Consider the following 19,110-nt stretch of genomic DNA (forward strand, 5'->3'; position numbering starts at 1 on the left):
TGATGTGAATGTCAAAAATATGTAGATGACATGTTAGTGCTTGGTAACAATAGAGCTAGGCGTAGAGTGCCAGGATAACGAAAAGGGCACGAAAAGAATAGGAGAGGGTTGGATGACGAAGAGGAGGAAAACGGGGTCAGCTACATAAGTACCTGGCTATGGCAACTCACAACATTCTAATCGTCCGCATCCTACAGTCTCAAATCGCGGCACACTGGAGTTCCATGTCACGTTCTTCACGACAAGCATCGCGACGTGGGAAGTGTCGAATGCGGCGTTGGCGCCGCTCGGAGGATGGCTTAAGGTGTAGAATGGCCGGAGAGAATTCCGTCCTTCCTTCTTCCCTTCATTCCGAGTATACGTGGTAGGATTATTTGAATGTAATGATTGACGACGCTGAAATAGGAGCAGAGTGCAAGGGTCTATGGCGAGCATGGGACCTATGAAGGCTCCGACGTCAACTGGAAGGACGACGGTTAGGTTGGAGAGGAGGCCGTGCGTTGCTGATGCTCGCTAGCTGACATGAGAAGAACATGTGCTGGTTCAGCTTCTGGCATTTAGGTACCGTGGGGACAAAAGATTTAGATGGGCGGGCGACGGAGATGGTGATGTAAGGAAGAGGAGGTGGTGTGGCGAGGCGAGATTTGCTGTGGCTACAAGATTTTGTCATACGCACTAAGTAATCTTGTTCCTTCAACCTCGTTTGACACTCTCTGACTCTCCGATGTCACTTCCATATCCATCACAATCGCGTCCATACCTTGGTGAGTCTTATTGTCGTGTGCTTTGTTTTGCTCGCCGCAATTGTTGACTGGGTTCTCGGCCCCATCACTGAGTGAGCATTGTTGGGTCGGAATAGATCAGAGCGCGTGATATCGTCGATCCAGATGAGCATGAGTGTTATGTCAATTCTTGAATACATAGTTTGAGGTCGGTATTTCAGCGATGCGGCCAGGGTTGGGCACAGTGAGACGAGACTCCGAGGAGCCAGGAAACTTCACGAAAGCATCCGTGTCGCGTGGCATGCCGTCGGAAGCAGAACAGAAAGAGGATCCGAAAGATCGGCTCGCTTGTTTTACATCGTCGACAGCCTCGACGCGAACGCGTGGGAGCCTGACAACATGATGCTCGACCGTTCCTCGATGATTTGTGCATCTCTTCTTCTTCTACCATTATGACCCTCATGAGCCCCCGACTGAAGGACTGGCTCGAAAAGGAGCTCAACTTCTTTCGAATTCATCTTCTCGTCTTCACCTTTGTCCCTCTCATCGTCAGCGGGATCCTCTATGGCGTGAACGGCGAGTTCCACATTCGTGAGACCTACTCGGAACTATTCATGTCTTTCTTGCCTCTGACCCATCTTTGTAGCTTACATAGACTGTCTTTTCTTGTCTTATTCTGCTTTTACTGTCACTGGGCTCTCCACTGTCAACCTTAGTACCATGACTGGCTTTCAGCAGGCTATCCTCTTCGTGCTTATGATCTGTGGCGATGTGGTACGTGTTTCAGTTGACGTTATATCAAGCTCATCTCTAGATGTACGGGCATCTATCACAGACGGTCGTGTCATGGATCATGGTCCTCGTCCGAAAACACTACTTTCGCGTACATTGCGAAGCCGTCGCGCGCGAAGCACGTAAACGATCAAGATCGCTCAATCTGAAACGCCGACTTCGTCTTTCCCATCTTTTCCCTTCCAGTATCACCAACAGACTCAGCGGAGACAACGACGTTCCACATCTACACGTTCACCAAGCTACTCACGACGATGCGTATCTCCGAGCGGAAGATGGTATCGGAGGTGCTCTGGCAGGAGGACTCATCGGTCTAGGGCTTGCCTTGCCAGCCGAGTCGAGACGGTCGCTCGCAGAGTCAGAACACCACGACGAGCTTACTCGCGTCGCATCGCCAGAGAGGCTTTCGGCGGACATTCATCACGATGACGATGGCCACGGCGTGATGGCTGACGTCCATTCATTTACGTCCTCGCCCCGCTCGGGTCTCATGCAGCTTACCACCTCGCCAGAAGTTCGCTTCGCCGATCTAGCCAGTCCCACTGCAAAGTCTCATCGCTCGATACGTTATCGCAATGGTGAGTTCTGCGTAGGTATGAACTGTCTTGTCGCTTTGGATGACATCTCTTGTTTATATAGGGCGTGCTATCACCCGGAAAACCACGGTCATCGTGCCACCCCGCATCGAAGAAAATCCCGACGAACTCGGTAACAGGCCTAAGGATCAGAACTTAGGCGGTTTCCCGGGTCCCTTCCAAATTGCCTCATCCCTTCTCAAGAGATATGCACCGTCACTCTATGACTACGTCCATCGGGCGCTCACCGTGTCACCAGGCCGTGCTGTGACGAGTGACGCAAAGTCGAAAAACACTATGAAGTGGCTTCCTCAGAATTTATCGGGTTTGATGGTGGGACGGAATGGGGACTTCAATACGGAGGAACTTACGGACGACCAACTGGAGGAGCTTGGTGGACTGGAGTATCGGGCGCTGAGAGCGTTGAGCTATATCGTCATGATTGTGAGTCGCATTCCGTCATCTGCAGCCTTGACGATTACTTAGCGATGACTTTGTCAGTACTTTGTGGGAACGCAACTGATCTCGTTCATTTTGATTGCTCCTTGGCTTTCAACCACCTCGGAGTATGACGACGTCTTCGAAGGGCAGCCTCGTCTAGTGCCAAAGGCATGGTAAGTCGAATCTTCCTGATTTACGTGCGGCTACTCTGACCCTGATCGGCCACATTGAACATAGGTTCGCAGCGTTGTATGTGTCTCATTAATTATCGCAGATAAGGATTACTGTTCTCACTATGCCATAGTCAAGTTGTCGGAGCATACACGGGTGGAGGCATGAGTCTTGTCGACGCGTACGTTCATTCTTCCCAATTATTGTAACCGTGATACACTAACCTTTACGCTCGTACAGTGGAATGGTCCCGTTCCAGCGCGCATATCTCATGGTTTGTGAGTATTCAAGTCCACTGTCATGTTACACTGTCATTGACCTAGGTTATAGTCGCTATGATCTTCGTTATTCTTTGTGGCAACCACGGTATGGTGAGTGGCCATGAAGATCTCGCGTGATCCGCCTTATTGACCGTGCTATTTTCATACAGCCGATATTGTAAGTCATGACACCGGTCGCTATCGATGTGCACCTGTACTGAACGTGGCTCGGTGCATCACATTCTAATAGCCTGCGATTGGTTATGTGCGTCTCGCTCTCCCATATTACCCATATACAATGGTTAATAACGGATTGGCTGATCCCCTGACTCCATCTCAGCTGGCTCTGCACAAAATTCGTCGAGGATGAGTCTACAGCAGATCAAGCGCTTCACTTCCTGCTAGACCATCCACGCCGGTATGTCCTATTACGAACGTCACTTTCCCTGTGGCTTTCTAATGTGATATTCGCTCTCGCAGATGCTTCCTCTACTTGTTCCCGTCGCACGTTACCTGGTATGATCTATCTTCTCTACGTTTGTTCACGGTTCTGGGGTACCTTATTTACTGTTTCTGCTTGTTGGAACTAGGTTTCTCGCCCTCGCCCTTGTTACTTTCACGTGAGTCTTCCCTATATTATGTTGACGACTGGACACTGACTTTCTCATTGTCACACCTAAAGAGCCATTGAATGGTCGCTTTTTGCGATCTTGAACTCGGGGCTAGACGTCGTAGAGTCTCTAGGTGCCGGAACCGAAGCCGTGGCCGGTTTGTTCCAATCGTTCGCAGTGAGAGCATCCGGCTTCTCCATTGTGTCGATAGCGAGTCTTGCACCGTCGTTCCAGTAGGTCCTTCCATACATTTATTCTTACGAACAGACCGATGATAATCAATCGATAGGTTCATGTGTATCGTGATGATGTATATTGCAATCTATCCCGTCGCGCTCTCCATTCGTTCCACCAACGTGTAGGTCACAGTTCTTTGTTTCATCCCATGTCGTCCCTTGTGTGGCGCCGTATCCTTGTTCGAGCATCAACATAATCTATGCTTCTCTTAGATACGAGGAACGCAGTCTCGGTGTCTTCGAAGCCGGCCCCGAGGACGAAGACGAAGAACCTAACCTCCCCGAGGACGGACACAAATCGAGGAGAGAAAGGATCGGTAAGTACGTTGGGTGGCACTTGCGAAGGCAGGTGGCGTATGATATATGGTGGCTTGTTTGCGGAATATGGGTGCGTTTATTTATCTTCCAGCGTGGAAGTGAGTGAGGTGCTAATAATGGTTGACGCAGGTGGTCTGTATTGTGGAACGGACCCGGATCATGGATGAAACGAACTCGCCATGGTTGAATGTGTTCACGATAGGTACATATACCTTTAGCCCCTTTGTGTTGTTATATTGCTCACTGCGCTCATACCTCTCATCTTGATATAGTGTTCGAGATGGTCTCTGCCTTCGGTGGGATTGGACTCACACTCGGCATCCCCAACCAAAACTTCGCTCTCTCGGGAGCCTTCTCTCCGGTCTCGAAACTCGTGATCTGTATTATCGTGAGCTGTTCCGCCTTGGTGGCCCATAGAGCGGGGCTGACACACTCACTTACTACGATGAAGATGTTGCGAGGTCGCCACAGAGGCTTGCCAGTCGCCATCGATCGCGCCAGTACGCCTTTCCCCCCTCCACTTAGCTTCTACGTGATGTGACATTGATTAATCGCTTCTTCTGGTTTGCAGTTCTTCTCCCGGACGATCTCATACCGAACAAAGACACATCCGGGACCAATGGCGATACCGCGCAGCCAGACTCGGACCTCTCGAACATCATCGTGGAGCAAGGACCGCTGCCCGACGCGCCAAGCGCAACGGAGCCTAGCATGTCGGACGAGAAGTTCAGCCGGGACCTCGAGAAGGGCGGCATGCACTCATAGGGGGTACGTTCGTGAGCCATGGAGGCCTTGTGCGGTCAGAGCTTGAAGAGGGATGTTGTTGTCCGGAGTGGGATGGTTTTCTTTGTCTGTAATATATTTTCACCTCTGCATCGACTAGATTTATTTAGAAACGCTCACTATATGTTACTCTAATACCATAATTATTTACCTACATGATCTCTGAGGACATTGCTATTTGATTGCCACCGTGACACACAACTCGGACTGCAATCGCACGCCTTGCAGTCCATGACCAGATTGCAATGAACAGAGTAGCATGGCCTATTGAGCTGCAGCTTAACAGAGAGCTAAGCTGTCATGGCGAGACCATAATGGTAGATTGGAAGACACGAAGATACGGAAAGGAAAGGAAAAGAAACTGTCGTGTACGCTCAGTACTTATCGCTCGGAACGTCTCGGAATCCTCGAGACCTTGCCGCCACATTTCCGGCCTCGCCACACCACGTCCTCCGAGTCGTCCTCACCATCACCGTCCTCCATCGCCCGTTCGCCTTGAATCTTTTATCACCTGCACATCCTCCGCGCTATTCCATTATTGACGGTGTCTATTGTGATACCAGAAGCCGAACCAGCACATAGTCTTCTCTTTCCAGCTAGAGAATGGCATCAGCAACGCACGGCCTCTCCTTCAGCGTAAACGTCGTCCTCTCAGTTGAGATCGAAGCGTTCATGGCTGTTCATGGATCCTATGCTCGCCGGTTCGAAATGGACGGGACACGCTGCTCTTCACGACACGTAACAAACCACTCAGCCTTTGCGCAACTCGTCAAATCCATGAACAACACGTTTTCTGGTGCGTGTCTTTTTCTTCTCTCTGTCTTTGTTCCTGTACTACGTAGCGTGTCATCTCTACATTTCTATCATCTAGACTAGCGATAACATCTTTTGTAGGAGCTGAATGATTCGTCGCGTGGATATCGAGGAAGACTCAGAACACGAGAGTGGTTGTCGGTAGCCAGCGGATTGTGAGTTCTTTCTCGAGTGGTTATTGCTATCTCTAGCCTGCCAGTGTACAAGCTGGTCGGAGGGCGATGTGGTGACGTTCAGGTGTTGGCAATGACATTTAGGGTACTCATGTACCGTCGAGGCGTGCACAATTTACTGCTTCATTGAGTGAGTTCACACCTGCTGCCATGAGGTTCTGAGCAGGCTCGTCCTCTCAGACTTCCATCGTTTGGTCACCATATACAACAAGCTGCGTCTTGACTTCAACTACGGCACTGCTTTTTGCTACGATATTTTTACTTCTCAGAACGCCGAAAGCCGGGTGTTCAACGTCTGGTCAGTTCGGCTCGACACAGTGGGCCTGTTCTATTCATATCTGCTCTTTTTCTATCATTTCTTGTATCATATGCTTGGAGAACGGAGAATTCCGCGGGATCTGTTGCAAATGTACTTGACCCCAACTTTCTCCCTCTCTTGCCATGCTTGCGCACCATAAGCTGCGCGACCCACAATGTGCATGGAGGGGGGCGAATGCCGACGCTGTTTCACCTTGCCAACGTTTGTGATCAAGTTGGAGTGGGATAGTGAAAACATCATACAGCCAGATCTTATCAGGCATCGACATGCTCCTGACGCTGTGCAGTCCTGCATACAATGTCGTGTACGAGCGAACCCGCACCAAGACATGATGAATGGTGGGGCTGCTCAATTCTCGCAGGTCAAACTGTCAAGTGAAGCTGGTCAAGGTCAAGCTGGTCAAACTCTACGCGGTGGCGCACATGGGATCGTTTGCCGAGTTGCGCCACTCTCGATCTGCTCATTCTGCCACAGACGTGCAAATTTCATCAAGAAATTCTGTATTGCATGCCCCTCTTCGTAAAAATCAGTAAAAAAAATATGTCTAACCCGAGCACGCACAGGTCCGCTCGAAGAAAAATCCTGGACTTATCCTACCTAGTGAATACAAACTGCGTTGGACAGTTTATACAGTATGCGTCTCCCCGTGAGAACCACTCGATGATGAGGTGTTCGCGAAGTAGCGGGACTCTTGCCGACTCCACCTGCATCGCTTCGCAGAGTTTGACCTGCTCGAGTTTGACTTGACAGTTTGACCGGCCAGAATTGAGCAGCCCCGGTGTGCACTGGACCGTCCTGTGGTGCTGTCAGGGATCCCCGTACGTCCTGAGTACATGACCTCATGTCTCGGCTGTGGTGCCTGCTTCCTTCCTCAGAGTGGATCGGCCCTATTGCGCGCCTTCGATACTGCGCTGATGCAGTCATCCACCTCTTCGTCGGACGGACTCGCCTGAAAAGAAGGTCAGCAATAGTAACGCGCGCGCGTAACGCTGCCAAAAAAAATAGTCAAATAAACCACAAATAAACCAACTATCCCCCTGAACACTGTGTCCTGTGGGGCATGACTGTACGAGCACCCGAGGATATTCCCTCAGCGCTGCGCACAGAGTACGCTTCCCAAAAGGTTGGACTGTTTCGTCCCAGACTCACAGTTCGTCTAGAGAGATGAAGAGTTCCCACACCGTTTAGGGCATATGATCACTATATCCTGAGCATACACCGATATGCCCATAGGAGCAATGTCAAGTCGATAACAACTACATATTGCACACATACAGTCGCAGGCATAAATAAATAAATAAGCTGGACAGACAGAAGCGATATCGTCCAAATCTTGGGGATCCAGTTGTCATGAGGCAATCATACTTGATCTCTGAGACGGCCCTTCATGCGTAGGATAAGTGCAACCAGCACAACCAATACACTCCCACAAGAAACTCCGAGAGTTATCTTCCAGTATCCCATGTCTCCCAAGGCCAATGCTAAGAGGCCCATAACGCACATTCCGGCGAGTACTCGGATGCATTCCCAAACCTCTGGATTGTGGTAGAGAAATGCTCTCCCAACAGACGTTGAGTGTAAGTGCCGGACGCACATAGCGAAAGTAGTGAGGAATGATCCGGCCAGCAGGGCTTTGGACGAGGGTTTCGCGAAAAAGCCGTGATCGCTGCCTAGGAAAAGGATCCCGACGTCCACACTGTAACGGAGTATGAGTTGTCAGTATACAGTGTTGGGCAGAGCTAACTCACAAACTGACAGCTGCAAACTGCAGGTGGAACACGGTGAGGGGGAGAACATAACATAGCCAGGTGCCCACAATGACTGACCGTGAGTGCGTATTCGACATCCTTTGCTTCATTGCAACTCTCTATGCCTCCACAACTGTCTTGTTTGAATACGTCGGAGAATCCGGGGCCTTCAACGAAGGGAGTCCCATCAGTCTTTGGTAGGATGGCGAAAGATAGTACAACGACATCACCTGGACACTCCGATTCTAGCGACTCGCAGTCACTTGTTAAAGGTAGTCGTTGGAGTCCACTATTCGGACAGCGAATGCCGGGCATGACCTGGAAGGAAGGGGTAGCGTCACTCGACATACGAGTACATCAGTGAGTGAGGTCGGCTTAACATGCTCATGGATTAGCTGACCTGCGACAACGATATGTTAGGGCGTGGAGGAGGACGAGGGGATGTAGGTCTTGTCCAAGATGAAGGAGGAGAAAAGGGCGAGGGATGAGCGATGCGGTGCTCTCTGTGGCTGTACCCAGAGTTCCCGTTACATGGGTCCTAGATAACGTCCCGCGATTGCGATGCTGCATACAGCCCATTTCAGAGCCTCCCAGCAAGTACAGTAATTGCATGCTCCACGGCGTTTCCGTTCTTACACTGAACTGATTACAGAGCCCTGTCATTTTTAGTATCCGTGTTGGGCCTCTAAAGTCTGAGAGCAATCCCCAGCTGCGCAAATATAATTTCCTCCCCGGCCTATCAAGCAGCCCCTCTCCAGTCACTCCTCAACTCCTCCATTAAACGTCTTCTCCTCACAGTCTTTTCTTGCCAAGATGGCAGAAACGCAAGTACAAAACCCTGCGCCAAATTCTGCCCAAGCACAAGACTGGGACCGTTGGTGGAATCCTGCTCCATTAATATTGGGCGCTAGTGGATTTTTGTCCAGCGGGCTTTGCCCGCCGTCTTGTTTGCAGTGGCCACGAGCTCGCGATGGTCATGCAGAGGGTGAAAGGCAGGACGAACACCAAGAAAATTGTATTTCTCTCAAGAGGGCAAGGGAGGAATGGAAGGACTGCGTTAGTCAGGTTCGTTCTCCTTGACTTACTGCCTCCGTCATTCTCCTCTAAGCCTCCCATTGTTTCTTCAGGACGTCGCAATCGGTCTGTGAGTAGTACCCTTTTATATTGTCCACGCTGAATAACCCCGCCACAATCATGAGGGCCACAAAGTATTGTGTCTAAATCCGTAAAATTCTATTTCCAAAAGCGCTCAGCTTGCCCTATTGAGCATTTCAAGTAATGCAAACCTATTCACCCTTGGGCCACTCGCAACGATGTTTTTCGCGATATCAAGCCTCGCTGCACTGCAAAGCTTCATCACTGCCGTCGGGCTCTTGTATATCATGAAAGGCGCCGACATATCTCTCGTGAGTCCTTCCTGTGGCATGAGCCCCATTGTCTAATCACTAATAACATGAATGGCCTGTACGCATCCCATTAGCCAAATGCTGGAACATGTTACCTTGCGACCGCTCTATTCAAAGTGCCTTGGCTGGCATGGCTAGTATCAATCGCGTTCAATCTCTGTATGATGGCCAGTGTGGTCTGGCACTCTGGGTGGAAGGACGCGGTTATTGTGTTTATCGTTCTCTCCACCATCGGCGTAATTGCCACCATAGTGTTACGTTGGCTGAGCACATACGCATTACCTGCCACGGTCCACGGCAATAACTCCGATTCTATGGCCCTTCAAGTGACATCCCAACCATGATCATATTCGAAGTAAATTGACCTCTGAACCCTGGTGAGCATGCTCCTCAAAGACTATCTCGTTTACTGACGGTATCTTGAGCTGCTAGTCTGTAGAGCCCGCGCTGCACGGCGGTGCTGACTCCACAGTCATCGCAGCAGTTCCTAATGGCTCGTTTCTAATGGCTCGTTTATGTACCGCATGTCAGTTCACGAATCATTGATGTCGTGTTTATAACTTACAAGCAAGAGCTATGCAGCTCATCATAACTTTTCTTTTCACCATCCACATCACTGTCCTTTCTGATTTTTTTTTACTATTTTCGGGTGACATTCGTCGTGCATTTACTATAGCATTGGGCATTGTTTATATCTAAGTTTGCGTACACAGAGAAGTCCGGTAGTGCATTAAATGTATACTAAACCACAAGGATCTCGACTCATTCAGAAAATACCATGATATGTTCTCCCCTACGTTCTCCCCTATGCAGTTCAAAATGTGAACAGTTAGGTCAGCTGAGCCAACAAATAGTTAAGTTATAGATTGAAGATTGCAACTCAGCTCGCCATGAACACGCAGCTGAGGAAGATAACATTATTGAGGGATATACTAAAAAGAGCAAGTGTTGGGGACAGAACGTCGATATGATAGGGTTGCACCTGTTTGTGCAAGAAAGGCTCCTGAAGACGTAAAGCGTGGAAGACTAGTCAAGACGCGCTGTCTGGCAGGGAGAGGAGAAAGGAGAGCTGACGGATGTGATGGTCGCTGCTTCGGAAGAACGGGGCCATGGCCGACGGCTGTAGGGGGCGTGACTCCAATGAACGGGGGTAATAGCGAAGCGCGTCGCGTCGCGGCTCGGCTAGAGGGTGCGATAGCTTTGAACGTTCTGCTCACTTACTTCTCTACCTATCGCCTCCTACGTTCAGCTTGAGGACTCACGATGTCGATCTCCATTTTCACCAACGGGTATAAGGCGAATGCAACCGGATGGGCGAGGAGGGAGGGATCTGCTGCAGGCTCGTAGGAAGGGAGGGGATCGAAAACCTGGAGGTTAACGCGCAGACCGCCGATCCGAATCGTTCCTGTACACCCTACGAATAGAAAAGGGAAATAAATGGACAATCACAATGTACGTTTAAGTACCCTTTCTGTCGGTGGTGGATCTTTGGGGGCCCGAGAGGTGGGCCTGTGGGCCAGCAACGTCAACGGTGATTGAGAGAAAATTCCTCAAGCTCACCGCAAAGTCGCCGTCGTCGCTCTGAGGAGCCCAGCTCCCCTCGCCTCTCCCCCGCCCCCTCGTCTCACATACCTTCAAAAAAAATCCCTATCAAGACTTCAGACCGAGCAACGTAGCAGTAACAGAAAAAGGACCTACAAGACGACGATGTCTTTCTCTAGGCTCTGGTTCCCCGACTCTCCGTCTCACGACATTCAGATGCCGTCGCCCGACATGGTCTCCGTCAGGGCTTCAGTGAGATTGGATGAATCTGGCGGCGACATCGAGGGCTCAGTGGTAGTGGTGCGTTTCTATCTGGACTGGCGTAAACAGCGAGACTAATCTGACTTACTCTGTCCCTCTCGTCTCCGTCTCAGCCATGCTCAACGTGCCGTACCGCGACGGTGCCCGATACTTATGAAGGGTATGATAAAGAGCATAACCATTTGGGCGCCCAGGTAAGCATCTGATATCGATGGTGTAGGCGAATATCGTACTGACCTGGCTATCAAGCCAGACCTGCTATCGAGCAGCGTTGCAGGCCAACCCTCCACCAGCTTCGAGATGTCGGGCGCCGCATGGCCTGTCTTCAGTGATCATGGTATAAAACCGACCTCATATATGGAACAGTCGGTGAGTGTTTTGTATGTCCTGGCAGAAGAGAAGTGACGGCGTTCTGACGTGGTGCGAGCAGGCCACGCACCGCATACCGTTCGACCATCAATGCAGTACGTTTGACCTCTCTGGACCCGGCCTTGGACTAGCACTTGACGGCGGACCCGACGGCGGACCTATTGACCAAATATTCGAGACGGCAAGCCTCCACTTTCTTCATAATTCCGAGACAACGCGGAACAACGAAGCTGATGAAAGTACATACCTCTACAGTATCACGATCGCGAAGACTGCAACACGCAGAACATCGGTACGGGTGCGATCTCCTCACCGTATCGACTCGCCGGACCTCCGAGTGGCCAATGTTCAACTCGAGCCCAACAACAAGTAAGCTACATGGCGAGGAAAATATATTAGCGTTGGAGACTGACGAACAACGCGTGTGCAGAATGTCAACGCCGGCGCCACCTCCCAACATTCCTCCTCGTGGGTGCTCGAGTCTTACCCGTATGACTATCGCCGTCCGTCCTCAACTGGAAGCAATGATCATCGCCTCGAAAACAGTGCGTGGTTGATGGGACAAAACGAGCAGGTCAGTACCCAAATATTCTCGGAAAGCAGGCTGAGGCTGACGAGACGTACCTTCAAGGCGTATCCGGTCGGAAATGGAACGCTCAATTGTGAACCGTTCGAGTCCACCGAGCCCTTCGACATGCTGTTGTCGAATCAATACCCGAGCTCCGCCAGACTACCGACACCCGACATATTTGAGTTACTGGCGGAAAACTCACCAGGTCATTCGCCGACATGCCCCTCGAGCACTATGGGCTTTTCCGCCACCGAAATGTCCCACCCTTTCAACTCCGCCTCTCGCCAAAAATTTCCTGACCTTCAATCTGCCTTGGATACTATTTGTCCACCTCTGAATCCAATACTTGACTCCTTTCTCTATGCGTCCCCTACCGCCACCTTCGAGCCATCTGCATCGTCGGTTGCGGTATCGTCCTGGTACGCGAGATCGCCGTCGTTGTTCAAGTTGAGAGACGGAGGTGGAGCCGTTTTCACCCATGAGCTCCGAGTCGAGAGTTCGCCGTCCGCGTCGGTCGGTGTTGTTGGTAGCGGGTCGCGAGCGGAGTTCAACGAAAATGGGGTGGTTGTGGTCGAGAATGAGCATGGAGAAGTGAACCGGAGACCAACGCACGGAGTTGAAGCGGCGAGGATGGAGGTGGGAAGCTCGAACCAAGATGCATCGGGTCGTGGCGCCACATGTATGTCTTGGTTCTCAAGTTTATTTCCGGCTTTGCTTTCTTTACCGCCTGCTGTGTGACTGTAACTGACGAACACATATGTATAGGCCCACAGACTAACATAAGCCTAAACACAACTCGTCCGGGGCAGCGTAGACTACTGCCTGCGCCACCACCTGCTCCCGAGCGAGTTTCTGTACTTGATACACGCCCTACCGACCAGAATACGGTCGGTGGCGGAGGAATAGGACGATATGCTGGTGCGGGTGTCGGCGTTGGTGTCGGTGGTGTGGTTCACCGTGGCACGATGAATGGAGGCAGGCCTCAACCGATGAGGCGAGTCGAGGCAAATGCTGCAGTTGGTGCCACTGAATCTCCGACTCGGAAGTGCCAGTTTTGCGGGCACAATTTCTCGAGACCTGGTAACTTTAACAGGCATCGACGCACATCCTCAGGGTGTCTGAAGCGCCCCAAAATCCACAAATGCTCAGCGTGCCCTGAGAGCTTTACAGTGAAGCAATCCCTTCGTCGTCATGAGCGGATGTCATGCGGAAAGGATAATAAACGTGGAAGGCGTAGAAGAGAATGAGCTGCTCAGTGATCCTCACAACATGCCATGGTATTGAAGTAAAAATCTGGTGATGCAACTACTGTAGAAATATGTCAGACTCCACATCATTACCCTCCAATTATTCCTCGTTAAGGGATTTAAATTGTACTCGTTCTAGATATTGTTCTAGTACAATGCTGGCAAGTCGACTACCTATTCGTTGTTGGTTGACTAAGGTATAGTCCAATCCGTAGAAAAGGCAGAGGTAGCATGGGTCAAACGTAGGTGAAGCTGTAAATGTTTGGTAGTTGTTGAGAGTGTCAAACCGTCTCGTCAATCATCCGTCTCCACAACCTGTCCTGATCTCCCTAGAAGTGCTTAGAGCAGCTGGTATTCCCTAGTGATGTCTAATAAATGTGTATCATGACAAGATAAGGGTGTGTGGGCCGGGCAGAGAAGTTGTCTTCCAACACATAATCCTAAGAATCACATCCATAGCATGGAGATACTATGTGATAATGGCCAACACAGATACTTTCAAAGAAACTAACCTGAGGAATTCTATCCTCGCAAAGACAGCTACATCATAATTTCAGAGGAGCATGCCACCACCGATGCCATAACATACAAAGATGCATGAGTAAGAAGTGTGAAGACACCATCTACACAAATTGAGTTGATTTCTCAACATTCCGAGCAGACCCAAAATCAATCCAAAACGATGCTGCAGATTCGAGATGATGTTGATCTCAACGAGCTCAGAGAACAGCGCAGACGAACGAAGAATCAGAGAACTGCAATCAAAGCGAAAACCCTTCCCGAGACGGAGTTTATGTTCTCGATCACACTCCGACAGAAGGCACTGAATCAGACTTTATCGTCAACTTGCGTGCACAGAGAATAGAGGAAGAGGTGCAAGGTCGGAAAGGCCAAGGATTTCACGGGGATGCAGGTGAACAGTGGAGAGGTAAGTGATTATTGAGGATATAACCAAAAGCCCAAGTAAGTATACCGACATGAATCGGGAGTCTATAGTCATCAAGCTGGTGGAGGAAAAGTCTAAGGAAGATGAAATCTAGCTAGAATGGAATAAATAGAAGACAAAGGTCTAATCTGTCGACGAAAGAGCAAACATCGTCAGTTCAAGCTCAGTCCCCGGATCACGACGAATGGAGCACGCGAGACGGACCACGACAGTCAAAGAATTTGAGACACTCACCTCTGACTTTGTCTCAACCTCTACACTTCCGCCGTATCTAGATCCCTAATCTAAACCACCGTCCGCACCATCAACGACAGTCAACACGACCTCTCCCAACCCACTGAACCGCCGCCTCGCCAACGCAACCCTCAATCCGTCCAACCCGTTATCCACACCCGCACCAATATCATCTCTCGCCACACCCTTTCTCAGGGCCACAATCTCCCTCAACTCCACCCACAAACCACCTCTTATTCCGCTAGCACCACTCTTCCCACATATTCCAGCTTCAGCGACTCGAACCTTCTCCGGAGAGACGCAACCCAAAAATCTCGCCAAGTCCGTATAATCTTCGCACGAAAGGACGATCTTGGATAAACGAGGTGTGGACGCGGTGAAGTCGGGTGTGATAAGTGTTGGGGTATCGCGGAGCGTGAGCGTTTCGAGGTGCGGGAACGTAGGTGCATATGTATAGGAATGTGGGTTAGAGAAAGGTAGGATGGGGAACGCGGAGGTGGTGCTGGCGAGGAACAAGGTCCATGCTTCTGTTGTGGCGTTGGTGACCGTGAGGGAGTCCAAGAGTGGCGCACGAATCGAGTCGAATAGTCGCATAGTGTACTCCGGTCCTTGCGAAAGCGAAACCTCCAGACTTCTCAACGCTCCGACTTCAACGCCGTCCATCTCCTCTACAACGTCTGCTCCACTTGTCCCGTTCACTCTCCGCTCCATCATCCGCAAGCCCGCACCGCCCAACAGAAGTTTTGACAGTCCCGGTGAAGATCGCGTAATAGCACGCAGCTCATCGAAGCTCGGTGCGTCGTCCTCGGAGGCGTAGTCGAGTTCGAGTATAGAAAGCTCGCTGAGCTCGGAGCGGTCCCAGTTCAACGCGACGTTCCGGAGAGAGAGGCGTGAAAGCGAATCGTACGAGCGAGTGGAGAACCTTGGCGCCGTCGTGGACGTACACCCAACAGTCTCGGACGAGTATAGCTCCAGGGCCTCGAGTGATGGTGGTCGAATCGTGTCTAACCATCGGAGCACTTCTTCCAGCGCGAGCTCTCTTCCGAACTTCAGTCCCAAATCAAGCTTCAACGATCGCACCCTTCCGAACTGGTCCAATAAAGAATTCAAAGCAGAACGGAGATGCGGATAGACGCAGTATGAAGGTATAGATAGCGTTAGATCGAGTAGACATGGGGAAGAACGGGTGATATATAGCGATGAGAGATGGCGGGATTTCGAAAAGGGATGGTCGAGAGAGTGCTGAACGTTGGTCCAGAGGAGACGCGTTGAGGTAGCGATGAAGCGCCAGCGGCACGAGACGTGCGTGAGGCGAACCAAAGACTTCGTAGAGAGGTCGATACAATTATGATGACCGTTCCAAAAGATCGAAGGCTCTTTGTGGCCCACCGCGAGTTGGAAGATCGTAGAGAGTACCTCTGGCGGGAGGTCGTCAACACCAAACGACGTGTGGCGAGCTACAGTGTCGGCGGCGACGTCCATGCTACGGGTCTATGCAGCAAAAATCTGGGGTGTTGAGAACAACGGAGTGATAAGTGCTCGTCGGGCCCAAGTACTTATATAAAGCATTTCATGACGCACCCGACTGTTTGAGCCCGACCAGTCCCCTGCATCGACCCTCGAACGCCCCAACACGGAAGTGTTCCTACCATTCCCGAGTTTCGCTAGAATTCTGAGTTCGCTGCCATGTCAACATCATACGATATTCGGGATAATTTGTAGGCCTGGGCGGTCGGAAGACGTAGCATTATGAGAGAAGTAGGGAAAGGCGGGTGAGGACGAGGAGGAACGGCCGATGGGGGCGTCGGGAGATCGGATCTTATCTGATACGCGACCTCATCTAATCTGGGGTGGCCCCTTGCTGTCCTCCGGCATCCATTGCATTGAACTTTTCTAGATCTCTAGACTCTACTGTTTGTGACGCATTATTGACCCAGTTGACCTTTCTCCAGGCCATGAGATCTGATGTGTTTGGATAATTATCCAGAGGTTCATGAGCGCGAGGCTAGCAGCTGTTCTCTTCTCATTCTAGGGCCACACATTCTTTTCACCTCGTTTTTATGAATCTCAAATGGAAAGATATGTTTGCTATCTAATCAAGGCAGGGCTAGCGAGTTCCACTATACCCGTTCGCCGAAAGGTGCTCGTCATTGTTGGTTGAGACTGGGACGGAGGACGGAATCGGCGCTGATGAGGTAGGGATAGGGACGCATTAATTCTTCCTCAAATCTATGGATTTTCTCGGGTCGAAAGGCAGATAACAGTGCTATACTACTCGAGTAATTGTGTATGACTGATACAGCCTAATATTTTCATATCATAAAGTTCCCTAGTTGTAGACAAAGTGAGATATAGTCAGAGATAAGTACGGCGCTGTCGCACGATACAAACGACAGGAACACAGTACCTCTGTTGTACCATCCTTCTGACATCAATCCACATCCTCTACCGAGCGGTTCCAATCCTCCTTCGACCTCAGACTAACTTCATCCGGCAAACGTCCCGCGAGCCAAATAGACGCCAGCGAGAGCGCGATCATCAGGATATATACGGCGTTACCACCGACGAGGTTACGTTCTATAGACACTGCGAAGAGAGAGGTCGATAGAGTTGGACCGATGGTTCGGACGATGGAGGCTACGGTTTGGGAGAGGCCGTTTGTGGCACCAAGGGATTGGGGATTTGGCGACGCTTCGGTGATGAAGATAAAAATGCAACCTATAGAGAGACGGTGAAGGCGATGAGAAAAAGCAGGTATGACCGACAACATGTCTACTTCGGGGATCATAAAAAAGGTGTTATGTTGAGATGCGACCCGACATACCATATCCCATATCCATGATCACAAGCAAGCATAGCTGTAACCCTACTACCGCCCAAACATCCCAACTCATCCCCGTCTCCCGTCTCACCAACCAACTCATAACCGGAAACAGTCCAAAAATGAGCACAAAAACACTCATAGACAACCTAAACACTGCTCTCGACCCAAATCTCTCCACAATAGTCCTGAAAAACACAGCCTGAAACAAGCCGTTGACGACTCCGAAGGCACCGATACAGTACCCTATGGTGGAGGGAGGGAATCCGAGTCCTCCGAGCGCGACGGGCGTGGAGTAGAAGAGCGGGATGAGTGCGAAGAGGGCTTCGTCGAGGAGGGCGAGGAAGCCGTAGTTGGTGGCGGAGATCATGACGGCTCGATTGTGGATGAGATCGCGGAGGGAGACGGCCGTGTCGGGATGGATGTTCGGAGTATGTCGATGACGCGTCGTGGGGGAATTCTGCACGGTGGAATGTGAACTGGGCGGAAGGGCACGTTTGTCCTTGGGCAATGTCTTCCAGTGAATGATGTGAGCTACGATGTCACAATACCCGCACGAGATAAGAATGGGGATACCTCTTTCAGAAGGATTGCAGTGGCGACGCAAGAAAGCGCGCTGAATGCCCCAGCCACACCGCATGGCAAAAAGTAAGGATATTCCTTCCAGAAATCACCTCCGAAAACCTTCGGAAAGCGATCGCTGGGACGGGATAGTACACCACCCATGAAGGTCCTACGATATGTTCAGTATTGTCGGTCCGTCCCCCTACCAGTGGGTTGTGAAACTATTCGATGTAGACTTACGCAATAGTCGATCCTGAGCTGTGGTGGAACAGACGAAGATGCAAAGATGAGATGCTGTCCTAACAGAGGTAAATATAATAGAACACGAAAGTGACACGTACGCATAGACTACAGGCATGAGGCTAACAGCCTGGGCGATATTCGTCTCATCCGTTAGTTCGGCCGTGACGCTCTTCATGACACCTTTATCGAGTTCAAGGTACCGAAGAGCCACAAAAACAGGAAAAACGCGTACCAATGTTTCCGTTGAGGGCTCCAGCCAAACAACGGCTACAGTTGAAGCCATATGAGATAAATCAGGTTGCATATCGAGAAATCTAGACATACTCACCTGATAACGAGTGTCCAGAACGTGCGAGAGAGGCCAAAGCAGATCATCGATATCGTCAGTCCAAATAAGCCCTACGAGTCAATGATCATGCTCAGCGTGGGTCATGAGGCCACTGGAAATCAATTGAGAACCCACGATCATGAGCACAGGCTTGCGACCGATATGGTCGGAAAGACGACTCCATTGTAGCACAGTGATAGCCTCGACGGCAAAAAATAAGGAGTCCTATCCATCATGGTATAATCGTCAAATATTTGAGAGATAGACGGACAAAGATACATACAATTATGCCAACGTAGTATCCTACCCTTTTTTTGTCGCCGTGAGTGATGTCGAGTTCGGATATGAGTTGGTTGATAAATGGAAAGATACATAGCGCTGTTATGGGCTCTGCGAACTGTATCAAAAGGCATACCCCCAGCTGTAGCTTTGGTAAAGGTGTGTATCTCTCAGAGATGCTACTTTCTTCTGAGATACCGCTAGATCCATCATCTTCTGGTTGGCGGAGAAGGGGGGTACGCTCGTCGGACTCTAAGGCTCCAGAGGCGATTCCGATTCGTTCCGACGAGGACATGCGCCACAAGCTTGGGGTAGGTATACAATCGCTAGTTCCACG

The 19,110-nt window shown here is 50.5% G+C and overlaps 5 protein-coding genes across 5 annotated transcripts; 3 read left to right on the forward strand and 2 right to left on the reverse strand.

Annotated features, from left to right (window-relative positions):
* Nucleotides 1-1,166: 1,166 nt before the first annotated feature.
* STEHIDRAFT_126273 (TrkH-domain-containing protein) lies at nucleotides 1,167-5,055 on the forward strand. Its single transcript, XM_007310916.1, has 21 exons — nucleotides 1,167-1,313; nucleotides 1,369-1,496; nucleotides 1,558-2,092; nucleotides 2,154-2,533; nucleotides 2,591-2,703; nucleotides 2,768-2,779; nucleotides 2,835-2,882; nucleotides 2,942-2,979; nucleotides 3,032-3,072; nucleotides 3,132-3,139; nucleotides 3,212-3,226; nucleotides 3,302-3,379; nucleotides 3,442-3,477; nucleotides 3,552-3,581; nucleotides 3,644-3,805; nucleotides 3,862-3,930; nucleotides 4,022-4,196; nucleotides 4,256-4,328; nucleotides 4,399-4,514; nucleotides 4,578-4,626; nucleotides 4,698-5,055. Exons 1-21 carry the CDS (start codon nucleotides 1,175-1,177, stop codon nucleotides 4,889-4,891), a joined length of 2,439 nt encoding a protein of 812 aa, XP_007310978.1. The 5' UTR covers nucleotides 1,167-1,174; the 3' UTR covers nucleotides 4,892-5,055.
* Nucleotides 5,056-8,775: 3,720 nt separating this feature from the next.
* Nucleotides 8,776-9,712, forward strand: STEHIDRAFT_116183 (uncharacterized protein; the record flags this gene model as incomplete). Its single annotated transcript, XM_007310917.1, has 4 exons — nucleotides 8,776-9,027; nucleotides 9,090-9,106; nucleotides 9,209-9,368; nucleotides 9,443-9,712. The coding sequence occupies 4 exons, from the start codon at nucleotides 8,776-8,778 to the stop codon at nucleotides 9,710-9,712; spliced, it is 699 nt and encodes a 232-aa protein (XP_007310979.1).
* Nucleotides 9,713-11,075: 1,363 nt separating this feature from the next.
* Nucleotides 11,076-13,270, forward strand: STEHIDRAFT_163249 (uncharacterized protein; the record flags this gene model as incomplete). Its single annotated transcript, XM_007310918.1, has 8 exons — nucleotides 11,076-11,210; nucleotides 11,285-11,365; nucleotides 11,421-11,540; nucleotides 11,796-11,909; nucleotides 11,971-12,114; nucleotides 12,172-12,790; nucleotides 12,877-13,127; nucleotides 13,205-13,270. 8 exons carry the CDS (start codon nucleotides 11,076-11,078, stop codon nucleotides 13,268-13,270), a joined length of 1,530 nt encoding a protein of 509 aa, XP_007310980.1.
* Nucleotides 13,271-14,583: 1,313 nt separating this feature from the next.
* Nucleotides 14,584-16,020, reverse strand: STEHIDRAFT_135572 (uncharacterized protein; the record flags this gene model as incomplete). Its single annotated transcript, XM_007310919.1, has 1 exon — nucleotides 14,584-16,020. The coding sequence occupies one exon, from the start codon at nucleotides 16,018-16,020 to the stop codon at nucleotides 14,584-14,586; it is 1,437 nt and encodes a 478-aa protein (XP_007310981.1).
* Nucleotides 16,021-16,763: 743 nt separating this feature from the next.
* STEHIDRAFT_106010 (MFS general substrate transporter) lies at nucleotides 16,764-19,068 on the reverse strand (the record flags this gene model as incomplete). The annotated part of the gene is made up of 10 exons (XM_007310920.1): nucleotides 16,764-16,867; nucleotides 16,946-17,256; nucleotides 17,363-17,873; nucleotides 17,936-18,092; nucleotides 18,164-18,181; nucleotides 18,265-18,346; nucleotides 18,399-18,433; nucleotides 18,495-18,565; nucleotides 18,630-18,719; nucleotides 18,778-19,068. The coding sequence occupies 9 exons, from the start codon at nucleotides 19,066-19,068 to the stop codon at nucleotides 16,970-16,972; spliced, it is 1,542 nt and encodes a 513-aa protein (XP_007310982.1). The 3' UTR covers nucleotides 16,764-16,867; nucleotides 16,946-16,969.
* Between the last annotated feature and the right edge of the window lie 42 nt (nucleotides 19,069-19,110).

Source organism: Stereum hirsutum (assembly GCF_000264905.1).
Source record: "Stereum hirsutum FP-91666 SS1 unplaced genomic scaffold STEHIscaffold_22, whole genome shotgun sequence".
NCBI classification, from domain to species: domain Eukaryota; kingdom Fungi; phylum Basidiomycota; class Agaricomycetes; order Russulales; family Stereaceae; genus Stereum; species Stereum hirsutum.